Here is a 21683-nt window from a genome sequence, read left to right as displayed (position 1 = left end):
CACAAGCTTAAAAAATTGCGGAGACAATTTCTCACATTTTTCAGTTTTGGGAAACAATAAACCTTTCCGTAAATTCGGTTTAAGTGTGATTTTCTTTTACTTTAGGTTTTGGACGTAATGGATAATAAACAAGCGATAATGATTAATTATATTACAGATTAAAGGGATTGTTCCTTTTAATTTAAAATTCTATATTTTCACAAGCAAGTGAAACTTGAGGTGTTATCGAAATTCAACCGAATAGAGGTTACAGCTTTTACAGAAGTATAGTCCCGCGACCATGGATCTTTAAATTTGACATAAAAAAAATCTCTCAGTTTATTCCATTCTGTCAGTCAGGTAACATCCTTCGAAAAAAAGTGGTGGTGATCGATTTTTTTACTAAGAGTGATCTTTATCAGAAAATTATCGTAGTCCCTTGTCTATCTTAGTATGATGAAATCCATTCCCTTAGTATCCGGCTGAGAGGTCTCCCAAGTATTTTTAATAGTATTGTAATTTTTTTGTCTATTATTTTCTAGTATTCAGAAAGCCAAAATGGAAACGAAAAATGTAGATTCATCCAGCATTTGCAATCTAGTACTAAATGGTTAGTACAAAACGGCAACGCTGGACTTTTTAGTTATTGATGCCAATTATCATAAGAAGGATTCAATTTGCTTAATGTTATGAGAATATTTTGCTAACCAGCAACCAGGGGAAAAACCTCTTCTGATGTTATTCTTAATAAAAAATATTTAATGTTGTTTCACTCCCTTTGTCTCCCTCTTCAAACTTTTAAGTATTATTTTTCAATAGCGTATGGGTTTTATTCTGGCTATACTGCATTTATATCTCATGGCTGAATGCCGAAGACCGGTCCGACATTTTCAATTTACAAAATGTTGGTGCAAAAATCCCTGTTTTCCATAAAAAGCTAAATGATTATCATAATTCCAAGAAAAAAAAATCAAAAAGTGCTCCAGTGATAAAGACATTAATCGATTCGAAAAATTAATAATTAGGAAGAAATCAAAGTTTTTCAGGAAATGATTAATAGAAAACTAAAAAACTTATATTCTGTGAGTAAAAAGTTGCGTAGTAAAACACCAGACCAACTTAATTTCCATTTACCTGAACCACCCGAAGTTTTTGCCAATAACCTTTACAGAATCCTGGCTTCAATTGTAGAAAGCCATCCGTTATTACAACGCAGCCACAGGTTAAATGGGTAAAAAATAGTAAGTTCAGGGACTTTTTTTTTAGGAGAAATAGGGACCCTTAGGAACCTTCCTGACACAAAAGCGAGATCTATAGGGACACGATCCAGCTGTTGTTTACCGTATGAACGACAAAATCAACACCATACTTGATATTTAAACCGATCTTTTCAAATACTGAAACTAGGACATCAACAATTGCCTGCAACGTCATCATCTTCTGGAAAGATACGGATAATATTCAGGTAGTATCCCATTGCTTAGCTTTCCATGTGGATCTTCTCATACTTCTTTTTCTTTATTCTTGATGTTTGATTTGGCTTTGTTTCTAGTAGACTTCATCGGAAGTGCAGTTTCAAACAGTTCGTAATATACATCAAAAGAATTAGATTTTCATGCTGATTTTAAATATATAAGTTTCATCAAATTTAGTCTTTGTCATCAAAAGTTACGAGCCTGAAAATATTTGCCTTATTTTAGAAAATAAGGGAAAACACCCCCTAAAAGTTACAGAATCTTAACAAAAATCACACCATCACATTCGACGTATCAGAGAACCCTATAGCAATATTTTCAAGCTCCTATCTACAAAAATGTGGAATTTCGTATTTTTTGCCAGAAGACAAATCACGGGTGCGTGTTTATTTGTTTGTTTGTTTGTTTTTTGTTTTGTTTTTTCCCAGGGGTCATCGTAACGACCAAGAGGTCCTAAAATGTCGCAAGAGGGCTCATTCTAACGGAAATGAAAAGTTCTAATTCCCTTTTTAAGAGACCAAAAAAATTGGAAGGAACCTAGGCCCCCTCCCACGCTCATTTTTTCTCCAAAGTCAAGAGATCAAAATTTCGAGATAGCCATTTTGTTCCGCATAGTCAAAAACCATAACACTATGTCTTTGGGAATGACTTACTCCCCCACAGTCCCTGGGGGAGGGGCTGCAAGTTACAAACTTCGACCAGTGTTTACATATAATAATGGTTATTGAGAAGTGTACAGTCGTTTTCAGGGGATTTATTTTTGGTTTTGGGGGTGGGGTTGAGGGGAGGGGGCTATGTGGGAGGATTTTTCCTTGGAGAAATATGTCATGGCTTTGGGGCAAAAATTCAATGAAAAGGGCGCAGGATTTTCAACAATTACTATAGAAAAAACAATGAAAAAATAAACATGGAAAAGTTTTTTTTCAATTGAAAGTAAAGAGTAGCATTGAAACTTAAAACGAACAGAGATTATTACGCATATGAGGGGTTCTAAAAATACTTTAGTATAAAGAGCGAGTTATTTAGGAGGAGATATATACCTCGCTCTTAATGCTATAGTATTTTTAGTAATTTCAACTATTTATTCTACGGCCTTTCTGATTCAGGGGTCATTCTTAAAGAATTGGAACAAAACTTACGATTTAGTGTAAAGAATCCGAGGTATTAACGAGGTTACAAACCCCCTCATATACATAATAAAAATTAAAGAATATAAAAGTTTGTTACGTAAGTTAATTCTTAAGTTACGTATATTTTTTACTAATAAAAAAATTCGTTAAAAATTAAAATTTATAGTTGCCTTTTTATGTTACCAAAAAATTGCATGGCAACTAGGCCTCCCTCCCCATCCCTTAGTTCTCAAAATCGTCTGATCAAAACTAAGAGAAAGCCATTTAGCCAAAAAAAGAATTAATATGCAAATTTCATTCTAATAATTTATGTGTGGAGAGCCAAAATCAAACATCCATTAATTCAAAAACGTTCAGAAATTACATAAAAAATACTAGTTTTTTTAACTGAAAGTAAGGAGCGACATTAAAACTGAAAACGAACAGAAATTACTCCGTATATGAAATGGGTTCTCCCCTCTGCAATCCCTCGCTCTTTACGCTAAAGTTTGACTCTTTGCCACAATTCTGCCTTTTAAAACAATTAAAAGCTTTAGCGTAAAGAGCGAGGGATTGCGGAGGGGACAACCCATTTCATATACGGAGTAATTTCTGTTCGTTTTAAGTTTTAATGTTGCTTCTTACTTTCAGTTAAAAAAACTAGTTTTTTTTATGTAATTTATATATATATGCCATACTAAATATCATATTTTTCGCAGAGGATGAACAGCTTTCCATTTTTTTATGGTGGGGTTGTTTCTAAAACTTACTGTTTTTTATATCAATAATTTTACATCATTTTAATTTCAACAGATGTATTAGAACATCAACCCTCAGCAGATTTTAGATTAAATTTACGACCATTCCCACAACCTACTTACAGCGTATAATCATCGAGTTTCCCTTTAAATTGCTAGGAAATCTTGGTTTGGACGTTTATCGGAGTAAAATATTTTGAGCCCCCCCCCCCGCTAAAAAGAATCCTGGATCCGCCCCTGTCTCACGGGTACCAACTGGGGATCAAATACTGGTTGATACAATTTTTTGCTATTATTTCCCCATTAGAGATTGAAAGTATAATCGGGAAGCTAGTAATTCATTATTTCCGATTTCCTCCCCGTTCCAAATGAGTACCCCGAAGGCACTCTCCGATATCTTTTCTTCTTTACAGCTACAATAAACAGTCTCGATAAAGAGTTTCCCAAGATCATATATTTTTTTTTAGTATTTTTACGGTATTTCAAACCTTCCACAGAAACTTAATGATGCTTTGGAATAAGACACAAAACTAAACCTTTTTAAACCTACAATTGTGCCAATATATTTCCCTAAATTCTCATCTATTTTTCTTATAATCAGGTTTTTGGTTCCTCACTAAAACTGCTTGATGTCACAATATTTGCTCATTTAAAATAAGATATCCATACTGACAATATTATCCATAGGGCCAAGTACCTATCTCCATCCTTAAGCTCCCGAATAAGCTTTGTGTCTCCCCTCGAGATTCTTTAAGGATTTATACTTCCTGTGTCCGTCCGCATCTTCAATATTCTTCACTGGTTTGGCACCATTTCATTTCAAAGGGATCTGACAAATTACATCTATTCAAAGAGGAGCCTTACGAATAATTTTCAAATAAGATAAAGTTCCACTCTTTTCTTTAAAATACATTTAACGTAGGAAGAGTAAAAAGCATTGGAGTTCATTTGTGCCTCTGATAAGAAAAAAATACAATGCAAAACCTTTGCACAGATAACAATTCCCTCAAAAAAGCCTCCTTATCCAAAACTGACCCACCCTAGACCTTCTCTCAGCCTGTTCTTATCGTATCTCTCATTCACCGCTTTACTTCGGGATAAGAAAAAATTCCTTATATAACACAGCATATTAACAAAACATCCAAACAATTTACTGCTTGGAATTCATAAATATTCGCTTTTTACTTCCTTTTTTCGATTTAATTGAGCATTTTTAAATTTAGTAGTCTTATGTTGTTTAAATTGTCATCACAGGCTATAGGCTGTAAATGTAAACCTAAGTTTTTTAACTTTTTATTATACTTTTTTTTACAGCTTTGCTAAAACAACGTCCTTTAGCATTTTTATATGTGTAATTATCTTCAAACCTTTTGATGTTATTCTATCCTTTGATTTCAGTCCAAAATACAAATTCGGGCCAGCTTGGCCTGTGATAGTCATTTAAAAAAATGATAATCTTATTGTCATTGTTCACCCCGCTTTCTTTTCTTTTTCAGATAAAATTCCTGTTTCCATAATTATATTTGCTTAGATTTGCCTATAAAATATTTTTAAATAACAAGTTAGAGTCTCGTTGCTAAGCTAGATTCTTTTACAATAAGTGGGCTTTCAAATTAAATTATATTTTTGTCTTCCTGATCCGGGTCATTGAAAGATAATATCATGCGAAAAAGTCAATGAATATGAAGTCTAATCTATTGGATTGGTCCGTGCCATTCTGAGGTCCACCCCAACACAAGTTTTCCTTTTATGAAAAATAGTGACTTTGGAGTTAGTTTATTTATATACTTAAAACTCTATGTTTGTCTGTTAATATCGCGAGTTTTATCGGATTTGAGATTGAAAAATATAAGTTTGTTATTTTCTACAACTGTGTGAGATTTTTCCCTGAACTCTGACAAGGTAGGAAAAGTTTTCGATAAGTACTGTCATTACAATTTCGACAGGGGTGGGGGGTCCGTTTACCCTCCAAAGGGATAGCTAGAGATATTTCGGTGACCCAGGTTGTTTCACTCGTTGCCGAGAGTCGTCGTTTGACAGTTCGATCACATTACTATAACCTGGAAAAGCGTCTATCGTAACATGGTATTGCCCTACTTTATATTTATGATACAGTAGTGGAGGCCGCGAGGCTCTCCATTACAATATTTGGCACGAAAGCGGCTTTCCACGCCAATAAGTGCTGTAGCATCATCTCCGGCGCCTATATCTGGTGGCAGCCATGGTTTCCATTACAATACTTGTCTAGATGACATTTGGATTTATTAAAAATTTCTTTGTTTACAATAAAAAATTTCCGTATTTGAAAGTTAGAACTGCAACTTCAGTTACAGTATTATGCTTCCACTTATGCTAAGTTTACACGGAGAGGAAAACTTGACGGGAATCCTGTCTCGGAGACAGGATTTATGTTTACACACAGAGGGAAAAGTGGGAAAAGATTCTTTTCCCACAAAACATCATTTTACCATAATTTTCAGTTACTAGTTCCTTTTTCGCTGCCTTTAGTTCTGAAAATGCAATTCCTGTTATTTGAGTAGAATTTGGAGCCGTATCAATGTTTTTTTGTTTTTTTCAAAATTTAGGAAGTGTATTTGCATATCTTTAAAACCTTATAAAATGGAATTGAGCAAAGTTATGCATCCCCAAAAGTTCCAATTTCCTAACCTGGTTGAAATCTCAGCCCAAAGCAAGTCTTTTAGCTTTGTTTTCTTGTAGTCTTGGTGAGCAGTGTCATAAATACAAGGCTTGTCCTGCACCAAACAGATTAAATCAGTAATTTTGGGATGATTCTTTACTGATATGTTATTTGTTTGTCGGCCAAAATCAACAAAACTGTAAATATTCTCGTTCTTCTTGCCTACACATCAAGCAGAATTGGTCAAAAACGGTCTCGGTGAAAGAAATCCTTGCTGGTCGCTAGACTTTTTTCTACCCGGATTCACGAACGGAATCCTTTCAAGTGGACCAGAATTCCTTTGTCCGCGACGGAATTCTCGTCCGTGTAAACGCGCTATTAATGATTACCTATAAAAGCGCAAAGTCAATCTTGGGTCTTAACAAAATTACTTATTTCTTTTAGCAAAAAAAATTCTTTCTGCAAGTATATTATTTTCCTGACTGAGACAAAAGGCAAATATGCACCTAATATTATACTAGTAATTTTAATTTATTTTTAATGGATTATTTTGGGATTTCCATCCATCAGACATGGAGGCATTTAAATAAAATAATATTACTTAACTCAAGGATAAAAGGTACAAAATCCTTTGGGACTTCCTCGTTATTTCCTCCTCGTCCACGCTGTCTCTATGTAAGCCCTTGGATGCGTCTACTTTTAATTCAAGCCGTAATTGCAACGAAAATTTTTCCGACTATTTATAAAATAATCTGTCCTCTGCTAACGTTTCTCTTAAATAAAACACCTCCTAAATTGAGGTTGACTCCCAAATTTACAAGTAGGTATACCTGTCACAACAATGCTAGTAACCTCTCAATAGTGCGTGGCCCAAAGTGCTAATGCTTTAGAAATAACATAACACGGTTAGGTTAGGTTAAGTTCAGATACTTAACACAGCTATATATATATATTATATATATATAACTTAACAGCTCTTTTTAATAAAGTAATGGGAAAAAAAGATGTAACTACCAGCCGAGTATGTCTAATTCAATTTCAGCTTTCAATCAAGTTACCAAGAAAGTTGAAACTCCCTGTTTAGACCTAAGACACCCAATAAGCCCAAAGATATACAAAAAGTAAAAAAATGTTTTCCCAATTATGACACCTACCTTATATTCTAGATCGTAATGAACTAATGGTATCACATTGGGCGTCGGTGAGTCTCTTCTTCTCTACTTACAACATGCTCCCATCATCACTGCTCTCCGTTTCTATCTTTTTCAATAGACGCTGTTCAACTTCTTTGGAATTTGAACTCTTTTCAAAATACAGTGAGATTCTTTTCCACGACTGAATAAACACAAAATTGATGTCAAGTGAATAATCCAGTTTTACTGGTACACTAAATATATATCCAAGGGCACTTACAGATCAATGGGTTCTCCACTAAGCAACAGGTATAGTACATGTGGTCTTACTAAACTGAGTTCCTCTCTCGGGGATTGCCTTAAGTGTTTTATATTTCATCGCACTTAGATTCAGTGTCTAATTAAATAAAAAATAGGTTTTTTTCAACAGAAAGGAGTAACATTAAATCTAAAAACAATCAAAATTAAAAAAAAAAACACCTTGCTCTTCGGGCTAATGTTTTTTGCACTTTTAAAAAAGCTGCCTATTCTAATAAAATCGCCCTTGTATTTCAGGAGTCATTCCTAAAAAATTGACACAGACATTCAAACTTTAGAGTACAGATCAAGGTATAGACGAGGGAGATAGCTCTTTCATATACGGAACAATTTCTATTCGTTTTAGATTTTAATGTTGCTCCTTATTTTCATTAAAAGATGTTTTTTGATTTAAAATCTGAAGCTTTTTCAAATATTGCCAGTAAACCTGGCTCACCCTCTACTAAAAATCCCTCCCCTTACGGGAATTCCTCGGTGGAAAGTTCCTCCATTTTAAATTACCCCCACCCTGTAATATTCCTTCTGGATGATTACATCCACACTGAAAACTCCCCCCACCCACGATATAATTTCTTGTAGAAGATTCAGTCTGAAAAATTTTCCTTAACCTGCTTTTGAAGACATTATTTTCTGGAAATCCAAACTCGCTGAAAATTTTTCCCAAGCTATTCCCCAATGACAACTCCACCTATAAAATTGATTAAGCAATAAGAAAGTAAGACAAATAGGGGGAAAGTTTCTTTATTTCCGGTTTTCTTTATTCCACCTTTTTCTTTATTTCCTGACTCTTGCTGTAGTTCGTTTGTTTGCACATATTTTATTTTTATTTCATTTTCGTTTGAGATAGATGAAACAACACACAAACTATTAGGTCTTTAATGCTCGGTGGAGTCATTTTGGACGCTAAGATGGGGCAGCAGTTTAATAATAATTATTCACTAGAAATTTAGAAGTGTCTAAAAACAGGGATACCTATACTGATCTTAGTGCTCTATAAATATGGTAATATGGTAGTATAATTTGGTAATGAGTATACTAATATGGTAACGAAAGTGAAATAGGCAAAATCCATTACTCTATAAGGATAGAAGTCAATAATAGCCTATACCAAAGAAAAAAGTGAGATAATTCTTAAATACTGACGAAGACCACACCGCACAAAAATAACAAGTAGAGCAACAGAGAATTTTCTTCTTAAGAAGTGAAAATCCAGCCTTTAAGTGAATATTTCGACTTTTTGTCCAAGAGAACAAATGAAAATATAAATGAAACTTGCATTAGAATACGACCGTTAAAACTAAAAAACATTAAAGCAGTCCTAGCATCCTGAAAACGACCCTTGGATATAGTGTCGAAAGATTCACTTAAAGTTTAGATTTCCACTGTCCTAAGGAATAGAATAGTTCTACTTTATTGACATGCTGATTCTCACGACATAAGTTCCCTATTGTTCCGCTTGTTAGTTGTTATTTAAGAGACAGATCTCTATAGTAAACTGTTACTCCGACTTTTATGCGTATTTGAATCCAAAAATTGCCGAGCTTCTACTTTGAGGTTATGATCCACTGAAGGACCATCCCGGGGACTGAAGGCTATTTTTCGAAGCACTCTACAAAATACCTTCATTAGGCTACTCGACTATATAAGATTTACTAATATTAAAAATTATTAAGTAATTTGTCAGTTATTTAGTAAGTTAACAAATTAAATTCTAATTTTGAAATTAATTAATGAGTTGGCTGTTTTACTAGCAGTTTTTAGTTTATTGTAGTTCGAATCTATAATTTAATTTATCATTCTTTCATTTATTAATTAAAAAATGTGCCAATAGTTGCTTGATTTATTAGATTATAATTATTTGTCCATATAATATGTTAATTTAGTTTGCTTAATTTTAAAGTCAAAACAATACATCGCAAAGGAAAATTTGTATTGAAAAAAAAATACATCTCCTAGTCTTATAAATATTGCTTAAAGCTCTGTTGCAGGCATGCCAATAATATATTGGAATAAATCTGATTGTTGCTCTTTGCGAAGTCTCGGGGATGTTCCCAAAATAGATGCTATAGTGGTTTGACAGTATGTCAATATGGCACCAGTGAGTTGGCCAACAGTCCACCCTTTTGATGACACAGCTTCAATCACGGCTTTTAACTGCAAAAAGAAAAACAAAAATAGTATCAAAAGATAAGCTACGTAAAGAAAGATGTTAGATCTACAAGAAAATGTGAAACAAAATGTTGACTAGTTAGAAAGCTTTATTCTGAAAAAAGAGGGAGGAAGCATCTTAGAAACAGGGAGGTTAAATGAAACACAAAACGTTTGTTGACGTCCTTTTTCAGTTTTCTCCAAGAGATGAGGAATAGATAAAAATCGGAAGAGATAAAAATAGATACAATTATATAAAAATATCTATAGTTTTGTGTTGTTTTTCTGTAAATAGTAATATTGAGTTCATCTAAGTTACAAATAACTAGCACATCTAGGAATAAGATTTTATTTACAATTTCAATTTTTAAGGTAAACTGTAAATTCCTATCATATGTATTAGGGTGATCTAAAAAACCCTAAGTTCATTTTCCCCGTAATTCCAGAGCGAAATTACGTTATCCATGTAACGTCCCCAAAAGATATGTTTCAAAAAATGCGAATTTAATGCCCAGTTTTCGACATATTCTACATAAATATTCGCAAGTAACCCACAGAGAGGCGCACCCATGGGCAAGCCACTTATTTGTTGGTAGAAAGAGTTACGGAATTGGAAACACATCGAGTACTTGTTACAAAGTTTAACCAAGGTCATTAAAACGTCGCAATCTAATTCTGTTGCTGAAACTTCTATTAAGTCATAATTTTTATTTTTTTTTATTTTCTAATAATTTCTCAGATTCTTCTACATTAATATTTGTGTACATAGACGCGATGTCAAAGTTAAATTAAACACAGGTTAAATCAAACACAAAACTTTTGTTGACGTCCTTTTTCAGTTTTCTCGAAGAGATGAGGTACTCTTGACAAATTTTGCGAGCGGGGGGACTCTTCTCGTTTCCTCCCATGCGAAAGCCAATAGTCTGTATGATGACACCTAGAGTGTCAGACAGTATCAAGATATCACACATCGGTCAGAAAGACTTAGGTAGTCAAGAGGGAATGGAACACACTCGTAGGTTCAGATTATATAGATAATTTTTGTCATTAAAGAAAAAGCATTCTAAAAAATTCCAAGAATGGACTTAGAGCTGCAGTTAAGGCCTACTAAAGCCCTACTCAATAACAGACTGCTCAATATATAGACATTTTTTCAATAGTTTAAAATAATAAACGCTCTTAATCTTGTTTCACGGTTCCTCAAAATTCTCTGAAAAGTAAAACTTGCCCTATTCTTTTCCTAAGACACTGTATTTTTGGTATTTTGACAAACTGGATGGACTTTCACCCTTTTGATTCAGTTTAATCGTAAAGGAGAAGTTGTTATAGTATTGGCATCAAAGTTTCATTACCCTCAGTTGTTCTTGCAATATTTCTGTGATATCTTATTGACAACGAGCATAACATATCCTGCTTTTTGATTTAGTTTTAAAGAAACATAAACATTCTGTGAAAGCTTCTACTTTATACCCATTTCTAGCCCTAAGATATCCCACTTAGACTGAAAACCTAGTCCATTTAGAAAACCTGGAATCACTTAAACTACCTTCTTTTAGTAAAACATTATCAATAATAGTAGCAGTAGTAGAAGCAGTTGCAGAAGTAGTATGAATATTAGTAACCTTTGGAGAGTCAGCTTAATACCTTTAGCCGTTGCTCGGATATTGCTAATGCACTTCTTTGAGATCCTACATGAATATAATGTGTTTTGATTCAGTTCATCACCACCCTCACTATTCCCTGAAATTTTAAATAATACCCTTAACATTGAAAATAGTCGTAATCATTAGTAAGAGAAATAACTGTCGGAAAAAAGGAATAGTAATAGTGATAGCAGTAATGATACTAGTAGTTAGCAGTGATAGTATTCATGTTGTAATTTTTTGGTCTAATTCAACATCCCCTTTTCATGGCCTGAAAGTATAAACCTAATATGTTTAGCCGTTTCTGAGATATTGCTAATGTGTTCTTTTGATACCTCGCATGCAGTAATATGTTTTGATTTAGCCAAACATCCCCGTCAATACGATAGTGGTAAGCACCAGATAGGGCCTTTTGGCTAATTCGGTATCTCTCACAACAAATCCTGGAAGTTTCACATCATACTGCAAGTCATTCTTGAGATACTGCGATACGCCCTTTTGACAAACTAAATAGACACAGTGTGGTTAGGTTCAGTTCAATATTCCTTGTACATTTCAGCTTCTTAATCTTAGCCTTAGCTGTAGTAGTAATCACAGTAATAGCATTAGGATTATTAGAAGTAGTAGTAGGAGAATTAGTACTAGTGCTAACATTAGTAGCAGTGGCATTAGCAGAAGTGGTAGTTTGTACATATTGCCTTTTGATTAGTTGAAAATCCCTCTTATGAATGAATAAATGTTTTTTACTACCCATCTATAAACGAAAACAAGAAAACGATTGAGTACAATAAGAGGAAGGAAGACTAACCGAGCATGTAATACGGATATACACAAATTACTAATAATGCCAGATTTAAAATAGTACGCCCTTCGACGGTGAGAGGACTGTTTACTTAGTTACTGAAAAAGTTCATCCCCGACCCCTACCGTTTGCATCACACCAAAACGGTTAACGATGTACGTATTCTTGAACCAGCGAGGGGCCTGAAATAAAAACTTCGCATAAGGGAAAATGTCCCAAAATAGGGTCTAATATATAATATGCAAGAGAACCACACTATTATAAATTCAAAAAAGGGCTTTCCGCTCCAGATTAAACTGCGATGTAACCACACTAGCATAAGCAATTCTAAGTTTTCGTTCAGCATTCTGAAGCAAAAGCTTTCGTGTATTCTTAATCGAAGACTTAATCGGGAGACCTAAATATGTTAGTACCGTGGTGGGTTTCACCTCACTATCACCAAGACAGACACTACCGGGTACATAACTACCATGTAAATTAAAGAAGAGGACTTGGGACTTTGCAACGTTCATGCTTAGTCCTATTTGTATATATCCGTCAGATAGGTTATCAAAACTTGGTTGAAGACTAGCTATTGACCGGCATAGATTTAACCGATCACCCACAAAAAAAAAGCAGTGATGTATCCATCCCTTTGAAATGTGACTAATAGGTAGGCCAATCTACACAGGAAGAGACGCGTTGTTGTAGATAATCGGCGATGTGATGGCTCCTTGCTTTATTCCGAGGAATACAGAGAGCTCACTATCCGAAAGTACATTTCCCGACTTCAAACGAACTTAAGGCCCTTGAAGTTTCAATTTAATACTATGAGCTGTTTCTATAATAATGCCGTAATGTCTTTTTGATAACCTGTATGCCCATTTTGCGTTTTGATTTACTTCAGCTTCCCCCTCAACATTTTTTAAGATTTTCCCCTTAATATTCTTAATATAAGTATTAGCTGCAGTAAAAGTAGTAGTTAGAGTAGTAGTAGTAGTAGTAGTAGTAGTAACAGCGGTAGTATTGGCAGCTGTGTGCACATATTGGCTTTTTGCCAATTGATCTTCCCCTTATGTATTCCCTGAAAGTTTCACCTTAATATCCCAAGCCATTCCTGAAACACACCATTTTGACAACTTGTAAGCAAATAGTGTGTTTTGATTTTGTCCAGCTTTCTCCTTAATGTTCTCGATTTTCACCTTCATAGCCTTAGCCTTAATAGTATTAATATTATAATCGTGCTGGTGGTATTTTAGTTATGCATTAGTAGTAGTAGTAACAGCAGTAGTAGTATGAGTAGCAGTATTAACAGATGTAGCAGTAGTACTATTAGCAGTAGTAGTATGCACACATTTCCTTTTTGTCAGTTGAGCATTCCCCTCATCATACCCTGAAAGTTACAGCTTGATACACTAATCCAGTCTCTAGATACTGCAGATACGCTCTTTTAACAAGCTTTTTGGAAATTGTTGTTTTGATTTAATTCAACTTTCGCCTTAATATTTCTCCAAATTTTCACCTCAGGATCCTCAGGCCTATTAATAGCTGCTAAAAAGCAGTAGTTGTAATAGCAGTAGTAGTGGTGGTAGTGTTAGTATTGGTATTAGTTGTAGCAGCTGTAGCAGTATAAGTGGAAGTAGTAGTAACAGTAGTAATAGTAAGCACTCCGTGTAGACTTGAAAAGATGTGTTCGTTCCTATTCCACACTGGTTGTAGGATCATTGCTTTCCCTGAAGAAAAAATAATTTTAATGTTTTAAAGAATATAAAATTGTAACTTCGAATGTTCCAACGTTAAAAACAACTTTCGTATTGGCTTGAGTGTTAAAAGTAGACCCTCTAGTAGTGTCTAGGGTGAATTTAAAACTGTAAGTTAGGAAGGATGACTACATTCCAAGAAATTTTGACGTTGGTAGACTCCAGGAACAGGATTTGAAAGGGAGTATCCAAGAAAAAATGAATACTAGACAAAAGAGCTTAAAATTTTACGATGTAGAAGATAAAAGAAGACGAAAAACTTTATTCAAAACAATACAATACAAAATACATTGCAAAATGGAAATACAATACACTTATTCCCCCTCGAAAGGCTCCATGGCCAAATGATAGATGGAATAATCTTAGGAAAAATAGTTTGTGATGTTATTAATTGCGTCCTCTCTTTCATAGAGTAGAAGATTGGCTTATACAAGAATTCGCTGAATGATAAATCATGTGAAAACAAGAGGAATCTAAAGAAAATAGAGAAAACATAAAAATACGACTTAAGGAGGTTCGATATGCAGAACATATATAAAACTATCGAAGGTCTAGAAGACTCAGCAAAACAGTATAATAGAAAAAGTGTTGTGCTGGTATATTAATAAATTGAAAGGTAACAGTCAGTCTGGACTTGTCTTAATTAAGGATAGGAATGGAGACACAATTAGTGATAAGGAGGAAGAGAAAGAAAAATAAGTATAACAGTATGAAAATGTGCTACGCTTTTATATATTGACAGGAAAAGATGTAAAAAGAGAACAATTTTGTGAATCTCTATGAGAGAATGAAAGAAGAATGAAAGACTGAAAAAATATGAATGAAGATTGAGTTTGTGAGGAAAAATTATTTACGGCAATAAAAGGATCAAAAAATAGTAAGACCCCAGGTGCTGAAACCATCCAGGTATGAGTCTTTTTTTATATGGTGTTTATGATGTTAGAAATAAGTAGATTATGAATATATGTATATGATTAGAATATTGACTGTAACAGTGATTACAGTGGTCAGGTATGACTCTGAAGTGCTCCAGAAAATGAGGGAGGATTTGCTAGATGTTTTCCCGAGATCTCGCCCGCAGATTGTGTTCGTTAAAATAGGTCGTCCCAAAATGAGGTGGGAGGATGTCGCAAGGAAAGATTTTAGAGAAATAATAAAACTTCCTGGTAGGGTGTAAGGAGAGAGGCTTCAAATAGACTCGGACGGGGGAGGAGAGTGCGTAACTTGCTGCTGCACAGAGTTGTTGGTACAGTCGAAGTACCTATTATGAGTCAAGGAGAATACATTATCACAAGCTATGGATTTAGCCAAACTTACCAGGGACTATACAAAAAGTAGATCATGACCAAATGGTTCGAGAAGAGCTAATAAGAAAGACGTGACGGTCATCAAAAATTCAATGGAAAGATTGAAGAGTGGAGCTTTCAATAATTTGAAGTGGCGAAACCCTACGACGGGTAATGATTAATTGTTAAATATTTTTCAGAGGATTTGTCGAATTATAAATCTATATGCTTGTATTTCCGTTAAAATTATCAGTTTTATAAGAAAATTTATCTGATGACACTTCCTTGACTTTTAGTAAAATGAATAGAACTAAGGATTAAAATAAAGAATACTGTCTAAATCATTAAAAATACGCTCATTGGATAGGGTAAATATTGGATAGGGTAAATGTCAACACACTCACCGTCTGTCACGTATAAAAGAATTTATATTTTTATATTTCTTTTTTTGAAAGTGAGAGTCCAATGGTAAAGGGGAAATATTAAATTCAAATATTTTGAATGAGAAGCACCAAACAAACTTGGAATAATTGAGGATTTCATAGGGATAAGTACCAAGGCCTCTCCCCTGTATAAGTGTCCCGCTACTGAACATCATACATGCTCATTGAATGCCAAATAAACACTAAATGTAGAGCAACTAACTAAATCTCACTAGATGGCCTTGATGGCTACAGAACCACTGCGGAGCTTTCAAAAGTATAAGATTTTCAAGAAAGAAAATGAACTGACCGTGCCATTTCGTTTCATACTTGAGAATAAATCATGAATATGCTATTTACCTGTTTTAAAGAGGGATCTCTCTTGGTAAAGTAAATAAGGTACGGAGCACCAGCTTTGGATGCAGCTACCCATTGAACAAGTGCCTTTAATTGAGGATCACCTTTTTGATTAGCTCCACAGCCCCAATTTCCAGTCGCAATTGGCTTCATCTTAAAAGAAAAAAATGTTAGATTTTCAAACTTGAATAACTCCGAATGTCTTGAGACAGCTAGTCGTCTTGGTGCTTTTACAGTTGTCAAGATTGAGTTTACAGATATATTGTCAAAGGCTCGGCTGCTAAAAACAGGACTAAAAATCAAATAGATTTGTAATACTGCTCCTAATACTGATCAGATGAAATGGGTTGTCCCCTCCGCTATCCCTCGTTCTTTACGCTAGAGTTTGACTCTTTGCCACAATTCTACTTTTTAAAACAATTTAAAAGCCTTTCATATAGGGAGTAATTTCTGTTCGTTTTAAGTTTTATGTTGCTCCTTACTTTCATTTAAAAAAAACTAGTTTTTTTTTATTTAATCCAAAAAGGAACAACGTGAATACTCTTACTGCTACTATTGCTAATACTGCTACTGATATCATTATTACTACTCCTGATGCTCCTAATACTACTTCTGTTACTTTTAAGTTTTAATGTTGCTCCTTACTTTCATTTAAAAAGCTTGTTTTTTTATTTAATTTCTGGGCGTTTTTTTAATTAATGCATGTTTTGATCTTGGCTCTCCCCACATAAATAATTAAAACGAAATTTGCATATTAATTAACTGCAATTAACCGGAAGATTTTCAGAAAAAAGGAGCGAGGGAGGAGGCCTGGTCGCCCTCCAAGTTTTTGATTACTTAAAAAATCAACTAGAACTTTTAATTTTTTACAAACGTTTTCATTTATAAAAAATATACGTAACTTACGAATTAACTTACGTAACGAACTTCTATATTTGTATGTTTTTATTGCGTATATGAGGGGGTTCAACCTTCGTCGCTCTTTACACTGAAGCTTAGATTTTGTCCCAATTCCTTAAGAATGACCTCTGAATCACAAAGACCGTAGAATAAATAGTTGAAAATACTAAAAATACTTTAGCGTAAAGAGTGAGGTATAAACAGGAGGTAAACCCCTCATATACGTAACATTTTTTGTTCGTTTTAAGTTTTAATGCTGCTCCTTACTTTCAGTACAAAAAACTTTTCATATTTATTTTTTCATTGTTTTTTCAAATAATGCTAGAAAATCCTGCGCCCCTTCATTGAAATTCTCTTCCCCCATGAGAAGTTTCTCCATGGAAATATCCTCCCACTTAATTCCCCCTTCAACTCTTTCCCCCTCCCTAAACCAAAAAAATCCCCCTGTAAACGTCTGTATCCCAAAGACTTAGTTATTAGTTTTTTCGACTATGGTGAATATAATGGCTATCTCAGAATTTTGATCCGCTGACTTTTGGGAAAAAATGAGCGTGGGAGGGGGCCTAGGTACCCTCCAATTTTTTTGGTCACTTAAAAAGGCCACTAGAAATTTTAATTTCCGTTAGAATGAGCCCTCTCGTGACATTATAGGACTACTCAGTTGATACAATCACCCCAGGAAAAGAAAAATAAATAAACACGCATCCGTGATCTGGTTTCTGGCAAAAAATACAAAATTCAACATTTGTGTAGATATGAGCTTGAAACTTCTACAATAAGGTTCTCTGATTCGCTGAATCTGATGGTGTGATTTTCGTTAAGATTGTATAACTCTTAGGGGTGTTTCCTCCCTATTTTCTAAAATGAGGCAAATTTTCTCGGGCTCGTAACTTTTGATGGGTATAACTGATCTTGATGAAACTTATATTTCAAATCAGCATTAAAATTTGATTCTTTTGATGTAACTATTGGTATCAAAATTCCATTTTTTGGAGTTTCGGTTACTATTGAGCCGGGTCGCTCCTTACTACAGTTCGTTACCACGAACTGTTTGGTCTAGATCAATATCACGTCCTCATGTCCTCATGTCCCTCATGTTTCAACTTAATACTTTATGCTGTTTCTGAAATATTACTGATATTCCGTTCAGACAATCTGCACAGCAAATATATAGTGCATTTTGATTTAGTCTAGAATCCCCCTGAACAATCCCTTAAAGTTTCACCTTAAAACCAACAGCCTTAGTCATAGTAGCATTAATATCAGTAGTAGTTGTAGTAGTAGCATGCACACGGTGTATTTTTACTAGTTCAGTATACCCCTCAACATTTGGGTGAGAGGGTGTCATAAAGAAAGATTTGAAGGAGATTGGGACATTCTGGGGGTTGTAAGGAAAGGGCTTTGAATAGATTGGGATGGAGGAAAAGCGTGGGTAGCTGTGTTGGCCTCAGGTGGCTGGGTGCTTTGGTGAGTTATTAGTAGCAGTAGTAGTAGTAGTAGTAGTAGTAGTAGTAGTAGTAGTAGTAGTAGTAGTAGTAGTAGTAGTAGTAGTAGTAGTAGCAGTACAGAGAAAGTAAGACTAATAAAAATATTTTTTATAGGAATTCTAGTAAATTCCCCCAGCGTAAAATTTTCCCTGAAAAGTACACACCTTGGATACTTCCCACGCCATAGAAAATCCCCCCATTAGCATATTTACTCATGATTTTGGAGGGAAAGGGCCGTGAAACGGAGCCTAGTTCCCCTACAATCTTTTTTTTTAATTGGGCACTAGACCTTTCAGTTTCCGCTCGAATAAGCCTTCTCCCGATATTTTAGGAATATTTGTTTGAAAAATCACCCTAGAAAGAAAAGATAAACACTTGATCTTTCTTCTGGCAAAAAAAAATCCCCACTTTGAAGATTATAGCTTAGAAACCTCTACAGTTAGGATTTCTGATGCACTGAATCTGACGGTTTGATTTTCATTAAGATTCATTGACTTTTAGGGGTTTTATCCTCCTTTTTTCAAAAATTAAGCAAATATTCTCAGGCTCGTAGCCTTTGAGGGGTAACACTAAACTTATTGAATCTTATATAATTGGAATCAGAATAAAGCAATTCTTTTGATATATATATCTTGGTATCAAAGTTCCGTTTGTAGAGTTTCAGTGGCTATTGAGCCGCTTCACTTTTTACACTTTATTACCACGAAATGTTTAAATTTTTCTTATGAGACTTTTTAAAACCTGTTTTTAAGTTCCTGTCTAAAATGGACAGTGGTTTACTTTGCGTTATGTTACAGTAGGCCTACAGGGTTGTTTTTTTTTAGATTTGAGAAGAACAGTTTTCCATTAAAGAAAAAACATAGCAAAAACAATTGCATAAAAATCAACTAATGAATAAACACCATTTCATTCAGGCCAACTACTGACTCTTCCGACAAAACTAGATTCATTATGTTTCCTTGTTATATTGTTGATTTAAGGAGGGTGAGCTGAAAGGGGTCTTTTGAATGAGAATTGGGTCAAACAGGACTGGATCAAGCAAGGATTGAGCTGTGGGGGTTGACTCAAATGAGGGGTGAATTTTCTGGAACGCTATAGGGCTGGAGGGAGGAGTGGGTTGAAGAGGTTGGGGTGGAAAGAGTTGTATTTGGATGAGGATTGTTACCCTGGGAGTGTTAGAGAGAAAGTGACTGTATTTTAATTTTTTCTTTCATTATTATTTTAATTAGTGTAGGATGCTTCCAGAAACATTTATGTAGGTTTTTTATTATTATTTTCAATTTAGGATGTCTTTAGGTATGTTTATGCAGTTATTTTTTCCCTAGCTTAGTGATTTATGTCTGTAATAGTTTATATTTTTTTTATTATGTGAATGAAAGTCAGAAGTTAAAGTCAAATAGTGAATTGCAGGGAGAGTGAGCTAAATAGGCATTGATTCAAACAGGAGGGAGAATGAGCTAAATAGGCATTGATTCAAACAGGAGGGAGAATGAGCTAAATAGACATTGATTCAAACAGGAGGGAGAATGAGCTAAATAGGCATTTATTCAAACAGGAGGGAGAATGAGCTAAATAGGCATTGATTCAAACAGGAGGGAGAATGAGCTAAATAGGTATTGATTCAAACAGGAGGGAGAATGAGCTAAATTGGCATTGATTCAAACAGGAGGGAGAATGATCTAAATAGACATTGATTCAAACAGGAGGGAGAATGAGCTAAATAGGCATTGATTCAAACAGGAGGGAAAATGAGCTAAATAGGCATTGATTCAAACAGGAGGGAGAATGAGCTAAATAGGCATTGATTCAAACAGGAGGGAGAATGAGCTAAATTGGCATTGATTCAAACAGGAGGGAGAATGAGCTAAATAGGCATTGATTCAAACAGGAGGGAGAATGAGCTAAATAGGCATTGATTCAAACAGGAGGGAGAATGAGCTAAATAGGCATTGATTCAAACAGGAGGAAGAATGAGCTAAATAGGCATTGATTCAAACATGAGGGAGAATGAGCTAAATAGGCATTGATTCAAACAGGAGGGAGAATGAGCTAAATAGGCATTGATTCAAACAGGAAGGAGAATGAGCTAAATAGGCATTGATTCAAACAGGAGGGAGAATGAGCTAAATAGGCATTGATTCAAACAGGAGAAAAATGAGCTAAATAGGCATTGATTCAAACAGGAGGGAGAATGAGCTAAATAGGCATTGATTCAAACAGGAGGGAGAATGAGCTAAATAAGCATTGATTCAAACAGGAGGGAGAATGAGCTAAATAGGTATTGATTCAAACAGGAGGGAGAATGAGCTAAATAGGCATTGATTCAAACAGGAGGGAGAATGAGCTAAATGGGCATTGATTCAAACAGGAGGGAGAATGAGCTAAATAGGCATTGATTCAAACAGGAGGGAGAATGAGCTAAATAGGCATTGATTCAAACAGGAGGGAGAATGAGCTAAATAGGCATTGATTCAAACAGGAGGGAGAATGAGCTAAATAGGCATTGATTCAAACAGGAGGGAGAATGAGCTAAACAGGCATTGATTCAAACAGGAGGGAGAATGAGCTAAATGGGCATTGATTCAAACAGGAGGGAGAATGAGCTAAATACTCATTGATTCAAACAGGAGGGAGAATGAGCTAAATAGGCATTGATTCAAACAGGAGGGAGAATGAGCTAAATAGGCATTGATTCAAACAGGAGGGAGAATGAGCTAAATAGGCATTGATTCAAACAGGAGGGAGAATGAGCTAAATAGGCATTGATTCAAACAGGAGGGAGAATGAGCTAAATAGGCATTGATTCAAACAGGAGGGAGAATGAGCTAAATAGGCATTGATTCAAACAGGAGGGAGAATGAGCTAAATAGGCATTGATTCAAACAGGAGGGAGAATGAGCTAATAGGCATTGATTCAAACAGGAGGGAGAATGAGCTAAATAGGCATTGATTCAAACAGGAGGGAGAATGAGCTAAATAGACATTGATTCAAACAGGAGGGAGAATGAGCTAAATAGGCATCGATTCAAACAGGAGGGAGAATGAGCTAAATAGGCATTGATTCAAACAGGAGGGAGAATGAGCTAAATAGGCATTGATTCAAACAGGATTCAAGTTGTATCAGGGTTGAATTGTACTAGGCTTAATTTGAATAGGGCTGGGTTAAGCTAGGGTTGAGTTGATCGGGGGATGAGTTGCAGGGGAGTTTAATAACATCGTGTTGAGTTAAATGAGGTTTGATTTGCATGGGGTTTCTGGTGAATAGAGTTGAGTTGCACGGGTTTTTGCCGAATGAGTTTTAAGATGAATGAGAACAAAGTTGCATGGGGGTTTATTTAGAGGGGCTTTTCTTAGACATGGGTTAAATTAAGTAGTTTGAGTTGAAGTTGGTTTAGCTAATGAAGGGTTCCGTTGTACAGAAATCTATGGATTTTTGGTTGGATTTTTGACTTTTGAGAAGTAGTTGGGCTTTGTGAATTTTGATTTACT

General features: G+C 34.9%; 1 protein-coding gene across 4 annotated transcripts in view; it reads right to left on the bottom strand.

The window, feature by feature from the left end:
* Positions 1-9323: 9323 nt before the first annotated feature.
* The window catches only part of LOC136038949 (uncharacterized), a 145539-nt gene continuing 133179 nt past the window's right edge, over positions 9324-21683 (bottom strand). For all 4 annotated transcript variants that reach the window (XM_065722460.1, XM_065722462.1, XM_065722461.1 and 1 more), the window contains 2 exons: positions 15811-15960; positions 9324-9564 (listed from right to left, as the gene is read on the bottom strand). In XM_065722460.1, coding sequence (XP_065578532.1) covers positions 9382-9564; positions 15811-15960 — 333 coding nt within the window. In that variant the 3' untranslated portion in view covers positions 9324-9381. The remainder of the gene's footprint in view (positions 9565-15810; positions 15961-21683) is intronic.

The sequence above is a fragment of the Artemia franciscana genome, chromosome 18 (assembly GCF_032884065.1).
Source record: "Artemia franciscana chromosome 18, ASM3288406v1, whole genome shotgun sequence".
Taxonomy (NCBI): domain Eukaryota; kingdom Metazoa; phylum Arthropoda; class Branchiopoda; order Anostraca; family Artemiidae; genus Artemia; species Artemia franciscana.
Note: the sequence above shows the minus strand (reverse complement) of the source record. Positions and strands in the feature narration are given on the sequence as shown.